This window comes from Nelumbo nucifera, chromosome 7 (assembly GCF_055504915.1).
Source record: "Nelumbo nucifera cultivar China Antique chromosome 7, China Antique-T2T, whole genome shotgun sequence".
Lineage (NCBI taxonomy): Eukaryota > Viridiplantae > Streptophyta > Magnoliopsida > Proteales > Nelumbonaceae > Nelumbo > Nelumbo nucifera.
In genome coordinates, this window is record NC_142655.1 from 13,229,680 (window position 1) to 13,237,573 (window position 7,894).

The 7,894-nt window shown below is 34.5% G+C and overlaps 1 protein-coding gene across 2 annotated transcripts; it reads left to right on the forward strand.

The window, feature by feature from the left end:
- The first annotated feature begins 1,668 nt into the window (after positions 1-1,668).
- Positions 1,669-7,522, forward strand: LOC104611317 (uncharacterized). 2 transcript variants are annotated; one of them, XM_088891254.1, is made up of 7 exons: positions 1,671-2,110; positions 2,236-2,342; positions 4,940-5,048; positions 5,137-5,298; positions 5,377-5,550; positions 6,618-6,730; positions 7,350-7,522. In XM_088891254.1, the coding sequence occupies exons 1-7, from the start codon at positions 1,802-1,804 to the stop codon at positions 7,420-7,422; spliced, it is 1,047 nt and encodes a 348-aa protein (XP_088747380.1). In that variant the 5' UTR covers positions 1,671-1,801; the 3' UTR covers positions 7,423-7,522. The 2 variants fall into 2 exon arrangements, with proteins under 2 accessions (XP_010276622.1, XP_088747380.1); XM_010278320.2 differs by lacking the exon at positions 6,618-6,730 and having other exon boundaries at positions 1,669-2,110.
- The last annotated feature ends 372 nt before the right edge of the window (positions 7,523-7,894 follow it).

Below are 7,894 nucleotides of genomic sequence, written 5' to 3' on the forward strand. Positions count from 1 at the left end.
AAAACCGTTCGAATGGTTAATCGACTAGTTCAGCAGTTTGCTGATCAAAATCAACGGTTTTGGGGAATAATGGAACCTGTCAAGTGACCGGTTCCCGATTTTTCCAATCCAACCGTTTGGTCCGGTCCGGTTTTGAAAACCATGATAATAATAACAACAACAACAATAATAATATATTTAAAAATAACTATTAATTTGTAAATTATATATATTATTTAATTACTTAATAAATTATTTTATTATTTATTAAATAATTTAATAATTTATTTAAAATAATTATGCATTTCTTTACTTGAAATATTTATTAATTAATTAATAGTTACTCACTTCTTTAAAAATATTTAATTACTTATATTTGTTATCAATTATATTATTTAAAACATTAAATATAAAATATTTAATTATTTTATATTCATTTTATTATTTTTAATTAATTTTTTAAATAATTAAACAAACATTTCCATATCCAATGTTAAAATGGTCAATTATCATTTTTCACAACTCAATATTCAAATTTCAAAACAACATTCTCTACATTCATACTTCAAAACCAATAAAGGTTTACTAACTTCGATACATTTCTAAAAGTAATTATTATAATTTTAGAAACATTCATCATTAAAAACTAAAAAGACTTTAATCAATTTATTGTTTGCATCATCCCGCCACATGGCTAAATTAGAGGTTTGTTTGCATCTAAAATTTCACAATGGCTAAAGACTTTAGTCAGTTTATTGTTTGGATCACCCAAATGGAGGAACCACTTTCTCTTTTCTTAGAAACTTAAACCAATTATGAGATCTTAGAGGAAGATCTTAACTTCATTGAAAATTTCACAATGTTGGATCTAAATGGGTTGTATACTTGATGGATGGTCATGATTGATGATATTAACATTCAACTCTCATGTGTGGAATGAAAAAGAAAAGGGAAAATTCCATTTTAATACACTGAACTTTGGGGATAGTGTCAAGTTAGTACCCAAACTTTCAAATGTATCGTTGCAGTACATAAAATTTCAAAAAGTGTCAAGTTGGTCCCTATTGTTAACTGTCAATTATCTGTTGAAAATATTAAAACTATCATTCAAAAGAATATATTGTTCATTGTCTTCTACCTTGAGACTAATAAGGTTATTTTCAAAGAAAAAGAGGGAAAAAAACATAAAATATGATATAGGGAAACAATAACTGAAAGCAAAGAAATAACTAGATAAGAATGTATTTCAAACCTAGAAGTAGAAGACAATGACTTTATTAATCTGAAATCTCAAACACCTCAATCAGTTTAATCTCAATATAAAAAAGAATAAACAGTATTTTTTAAAAGTAATTTTGACATTTTCAACAAATAAATAACGTTCAATTAAGTTCAAGGTGGAATTTTCAAAAAAAAAAAAAATTCAAGAGGGGCACCTGCAAAAAATAAACATGACGGCCCGAGTAGGAAATTTGTCGCCCCTAATGGTAATAACCGTAATAATGTAGTATCATCCCCTAAAGCGATATAATATCTCCTCGGAGTTTTCGCAGCTTCTGATCACAGTTCACTGACGTGTGATGTCCCCCAACAAAGCAACAAACAGGTAAAAGGGCATAGTCGTAATTTAAAGTACACTCGGGGGCATATTCAATCCACACCCTCTCCAGCCTCCACTCCTCCAGCGGGCCAGCCTTATATTTTGGCCACCTCAGTGGCAGAGCGTCCCAGTTGCAGGCAGAAACCAACGGCCAGGGCCAGAATGTGAACGATAGATGAAGCAGAAGAAGACCAGCTTTTTACTGCATCAGCGACAACGAAGATGGCTAGGATTCTAAGAAAGTTAATCGACGGAAGATCGGTTTTTGCAGCAAGGTCTTGCTCCAACGTCCTCGCAGCGAAGAATCAGAGCAACCCATTCAAAGCTCTCTCTTCATTTTCCTACTCCTCTTCTTCTTCGACGTCATCTAAGGAAGCGGAGGTCGTTGGTTTTAGACAGTTGGGTCTCGAGTTCCTGGGAGCGAAGGATTATTATGACTACAGGAGGTCTCTGTACGGTGATATCACTCACAGGGCTCTTCTCGTCGACGCTGTTGGGACCCTCCTCGTTCCCTCCCAACCCACGGCGCAAGTGAGTAAGAGTAATTTTTAGTGTAGACACACTGATGAGTGATGAACAATCTTGTTGTTTAACTGTGTTGCAATTGATTTTTTTTCGTCTCTTTTGAATTTTGATTTTTGCTCTTTGCTTTTTAGATTTATAGACAGATTGGAGAGAAATATGGAGTGCAGTATTCGGAAGATGAGATACTAAATCGGTACCGGTGGGCGTACGGGCAGCCCTGGGGCAGATCCCGGCTCAGGTTTGCTTTGCTTTCGTTGCACATTTCACATTTGTGAAATCTTTTGATTTTTTTTAGTTCTGTTTTTGTTGTGTTAGTATTTGTTTTTATTTTATTTTATTTTATTTTTCCTTTTGTGGCTTCGAGAATCTTTGTGGGCTGATATGGAATTTTGAAAATTTGGGTTTTCGTTATTAATTTTTCTTACAATTATAAATTAGAAATTGTAGGAATAGTGTTTCATATTTGATGACAACAAAATTAGAAAATGTAAAACAGTAAACAGGGTCCTTCCTCTGATGCCTTTTGCATTCCCTTCTTTTATTTTTCTGATCATCTTCTTGGTGAAGTTGACTGAGACCATATTTATCTCCTATAAACTAATTACAACAATTTTATAGATTTTTGTGGGCTTTTTTATCGTAGAATTTTGTGAACTTTTATATTTTCATTTTTTCTTTGTTGAATTGTTGTTTAGTTCTTCCTTCATAGAATTGATCCCGAAGGTGGGAAAATGTAAGCTAGTAATTGGTAGAAGTTATTTATTGAATGAAATTTTCTCTTCCCTACCGTAGACACCTTTAATAATTATAAATTATTTTGTTCCCACCCATGTTGATCTAGTTTGAGGTGATTATGGGTATGAGATCCATTCCAGGTATTCTCAGTTGCATCTAAATAACTAAGTTAAAAATTCCTTGGAGAGATCAGAAGTATACTAAAAATTAAATCATGTTAAAAATATATTGATATTGAAGCTATTAGTATGGTAGCTATAGACACTGGTCTCCCTGTTCTTTCGGTTACTGAAGTTGTTATCACGACAGTTTTGGATATTTTGGTCGTGAGAGTTCCTTTTCTTTACCTCATATTGGAAGTGACAACTTAGTAACTGTATATGATGCAAGAGCTAGAAATTCAGACATAAAACTTCTTTTTTTTTTTTTTTTCTTTTGGTTGCAGCTCATCTCTTTATCTTACCCTAGTATGCAATCTAGATCCCTCCATTATTGACATCTTTAGTTTGATGATGAACTTGATACATGCAATTATTCACAACCCAACCAGAAAAAAAACACTAATTCTGACTTTAGTGTTTTTCTGGTAATTACTTAGAAAACAAAATCTGTAACAATATCAATTAATTCTTATGTTGGTTGGATGCCCAAAAATAAATGGTTATGCATCCAATTTATGAAACTCGGAATTGGAAAGAAGGATATGCATTTGAAAGTATACACGAGTATCTCATGCATACAGCATTTTATTTTCTGGGTAATTTTGGGGTAAAATGAAGGACCCATATAGTTTATCTTCCATATCTTTCACAGAAACACGATTATTGGGTTGCTGGTTTTAACCTTTATATTATGATAAACAATGTTGGGAAATATTTTATGCTTTAGTAAGATAAGGATATCTTGCCTAGCCCTTAGAGAAAGATGTCTAGTGGCTTTTCCACAATTGATTTGTTTTTTTTTTTTTTTTATGCCCTAAATATTAAGCACTTTGTGTTAACTAGACCTGTTCACGGGCCGGATTTGGACCAGTCTTTGTCTCTATATTAACATAAAACATTCAGGCCTGAGCCCAAGCCTGGCCTGACCGTTGGGCCTAGGTTTTGAGCTTGAGCCCGGTCCTCATAGAGCCCAAAGCCTGGCCAGAAAATTGGAAAAAAATTTTTTTCTTTTTTTAATCAATAAAAAACTGATTTATTTATATTAAAAAAGAGAAGAGAAACAAAGAAAATAACATATTATATATTTTATTATATAAAATATATTTTTTGTTATATAATATTATTATCAAGTCAGGCTTGGCCTCGGGCCCGGTTTTTTTTTCTGGGAAAGCCCGAGCCCGACCTGAAAAAATATCGGGCCTGGTGTTTTGGGCCCAAGCCTGAGCCTATGGGCCTAAATTCATGTCCAAGCCTGACTTAGAATGGGTTGGGCCAGGCCGGCCCGTTGGGATACCCGGCCCATGAACAGGTCAGCATTAACTTTCAATGTTGTTCTGGTTGATTCCTGGAATGAAAATTAACCAGAAAGTCTTTGGAATGAGAAGTCAATTAGATCCAGAAATATCATCTTTTCATAAGTTGGGGATTCCAGAAAATATCACACTTTTTTAAGGTGCTTCATTTACATTAATGTCAAATTTTTTGTGATGGGTGTAGTACTCAAGTTGAATCTAATATTTAAAACTGTGGTTATACTCAAAATAGGTGAAGAATGCTTAGAGATCCCTGCACACTTTGATCTTGCTTATTGGTTAAAAGGAGTTGATGATCACTGCATTTGGAGGCTGGACTTCTGGGCCTATAGCTTTATATACATTATATTAAACATATATACCATATATTATAGTGTAAAGTAGCACACATTAAATATATTGCAGGCAGGCTGGGAAGTACTGGGCCCAGGCCTGGCCCACATATTTTTAGGCTTGATGTTGGTCCGGTCCAGGCTAGAAATGATCATCCGTAACAAGAAACAATGAAAAATGAATTGTTCTTGCTCTTTATTCAACTCTCAACTCTGAAAATTTTCACCTCCCGTGGCACCTTCTTTTCTTCTGTCTGCAGTGTGCAGCATTTTTGAGGCTCTCTCTATGTGCAGATATGTTGATGATGGAAGACCCTTCTGGCAATTCATAGTCAAATCTTCCACTGGTTGTTCAGATTCAGAGTACTTTGAGGAACTTTATAACTACTATACAACTGACAAGGTTGTGGCAGTTCTATTAGAAAATTTTCTCATTTATATACCTTTCTATCTACAGAATTTTGAACTTATGTCCTTTGACTGTTTCACAGGCTTGGCACCTCTGTGATCCTGATGCTGAGAAGGTGTTTGAGGCCATTAGAAAATCTGGTGTGAAAATAGCTGTTGTTTCTAACTTTGACACACGACTACGGCCTGTTTTGCGGGTTTTGAATTGTGAACATTGGTTTGATGCTATAGCAGTGTCAGCTGAGGTATGTGAATCAAGCTATGGTGGCTTGACCATATTATACTACTTCCATTTTAATGGTCCATGATGTTTTTCACAACAGGTTGAAGCAGAGAAACCAAATCCTAAAATATTTTTGAAGGCATGTGAACTTTTGGGAGTAAAACCTGAGGAGGCTGTTCATGTTGGCGATGATCGAAGGAATGATATATGGGGTGCCAGAGATGCGGGGTGTGATGCTTGGCTCTGGGGAAGTGATGTTCACTCTTTCAAGGAGGTATATTACTTGCACCCAGTTCTATGTCTTTGCATTGTATTACTCTAATATCAGGAAATTGGATAGTTGTTAGTTAGAGTGCTAGACTACTATCGTGGAACCAATGTGCTATAATCAACATCATATATGCGTTAACATCTGCTATGATACCTTGGATTGCACTGCATTAGCGGATGCTTGTCCAAACTGAGAAAGGATTAGAGAAACATGGAAAACATGAGGTAAGATATGTGAAGGATGCAACTAACTAAGAGCAAAATCAGAATGTTGTTTAAATTAACACTGAAAATTAGTTTCCTCTTTTACTTCATTCCAAGTAATGACTAAGAGCTACTCTGATATGATCATGAAAAACAAATAATCAACAAGAAAGGAAAATGATTTGAAGTTTGGAAAAAGACAAATTAATCAATATTCAATAGGACTACAGGAGGTAAAAGTGTTAAAGGAATAACTCATAAAATTAAGGAATTCAAACTCACTATTGTATTTCCTTGTGCATGAAAACTCTAATTTTAGATTTCAAGTCTTCAATTTAGCTGAAAATGTAGAGGTTCTGGGTAGGATTTCATCTTGTCACTTCAGCCAATTCCTATTGTTGAAAGAGGTGAAAAATGAGGCGGTGGATCTAAATAATGAGATTATAATTCCAATGATAAAAGAGCAATCTGGAAAAATAAGGCATTGTAGCAAGGAAAAGAGCATCATTATTCTATATAATTTTGTATTCCATAGTTGAAGTTTACCATTTTCTCATCTTTGTTGTTTCAGAGTTAAAAATACGGCAGGTTTCTTTTGGCATATTGCTCAAATTTATCTGTACTAGGACATTTCTGACAGAATTCTTAACCAGATTAGCTAACAAATAACAATCAAAAAGTCTGGCTGCTGCTGATTTTTACAGTGTTCTTATTCAAACTGTATTTTATGGGATCCAGTTTTTACAGTGTTCTTATAGCAAATAAGGTCTTGCTAACAATATTGTTAAAGTTCAAAAAACTAAGGCAAAGAAAACCAGATTGGTGGACAAGTCCTAACTTGCAAAATTTTATTGAACTCCATTTTAGGGTGGCATGGCTTTCTATCGCAATTTCATGATTCGTGACAAATGCAACAAAGTGTCAATTATGTTGAGCAAACTAATTTCAAGATACTTAAAGTTTTTACTCTGCAAATGGAGGTAATATGGTTAAGTTTTGTGGTTAAACCATTTTTTGATCATTTGGTGGGAGATGGGCAATAGTTATCAAATTCCACAAACACTAGATGGTTTTCTTATGAAAATGATGGGGATGTGGAGGTGGAAGGTGATTGCAATACTATAATCTGCTGGATGAGTACACTATAAGAGATCTCTTGGAAGTTCAGGCTGATGGCTAGACAGGCACGAATTCTAGGGTCTAACTTGAATAGTTCAATCAAATGGGTTCCTAGAACTCTAAAAGTGATAATACATTGGCAGACTCATTAGCAAGGGTGCGGGCTGTAAGGGAACAAAAGGAGTGGAGTTGTCCAGGGCCGGGTTGTAATTTGTAACAGCTCTGTAGTTTGTTCTTTGTGCTCCAGTTTTGGTGGAGCTTGCTTTGTACTTGTCTGTTGAAAACTCATCAAACGTAGCTATGATATCATCCGCATTAAGATTGTTAGATGAATCAAAATGTAGATGTGTAGGTATGACAAAGTCATGAATTATGGATAAAAGAATTATCATGTGTATTTACTACTTTACTGTCAATACTTTGTTTTTCTTTTCTTTAATGTTATTACCATCCATTGACTTATTGGAGTTACTGGCGCAGGTTGCAGAAAGGATTGGCGTTCAGGTCTGAGAAAACCACATCTTACCCTATCTCATTTGCATCATCATTGTAAATATTCTTCCCTTATATGTGTGTAAGAGAACTCTTTAGAATGTAATGTAATTGTAGCTTTGCCCTATATCTTATTAATATGAATACTATATGTTAGCTTCTAATCTGCCGACACACCTCCATTGAGCTGTTTTAAGTGAACCTGTGCTAAATTTTATGAGTATGTGTATGACCTTGTATTTGCACCGTACATACTTGGGGACTCAATTTGAAAAGAGTGCGAATACAAATATATGTTCAGTGCAAGATGTTGTATATGGTATTTCTAAACCTAATATTTATACTTGTTCATATTTATTTGCACTCTTCCCAAACAGAGTTTGGTTCAGAGTATCCATATCGCATCATACATATTCACCAATTCACCCAACTCTTTATTGGGTGTACCGATTACCCTGAAAACTGATACTTTGAACCTTTGGGTTGAATTTAGATGAATCATATAAATCACTGATATCATCGTTTTAATAAAC

Coding starts and splice junctions, on each gene's coding strand:
- LOC104611317 (XM_088891254.1), top strand. CDS start 1,802: ATGGCTAGGATTCTAAGAAAGTTAATCGACGGAAGATCGGTTTTTGCA. Junction 2,111..2,235: donor CCTCCCAACCCACGGCGCAA/GTGAGTAAGAGT, acceptor TTTGCTTTTTAG/ATTTATAGACAGATTGGAGA. Junction 6,731..7,349: donor TTTTTACTCTGCAAATGGAG/GTAATATGGTTA, acceptor TTACTGGCGCAG/GTTGCAGAAAGGATTGGCGT.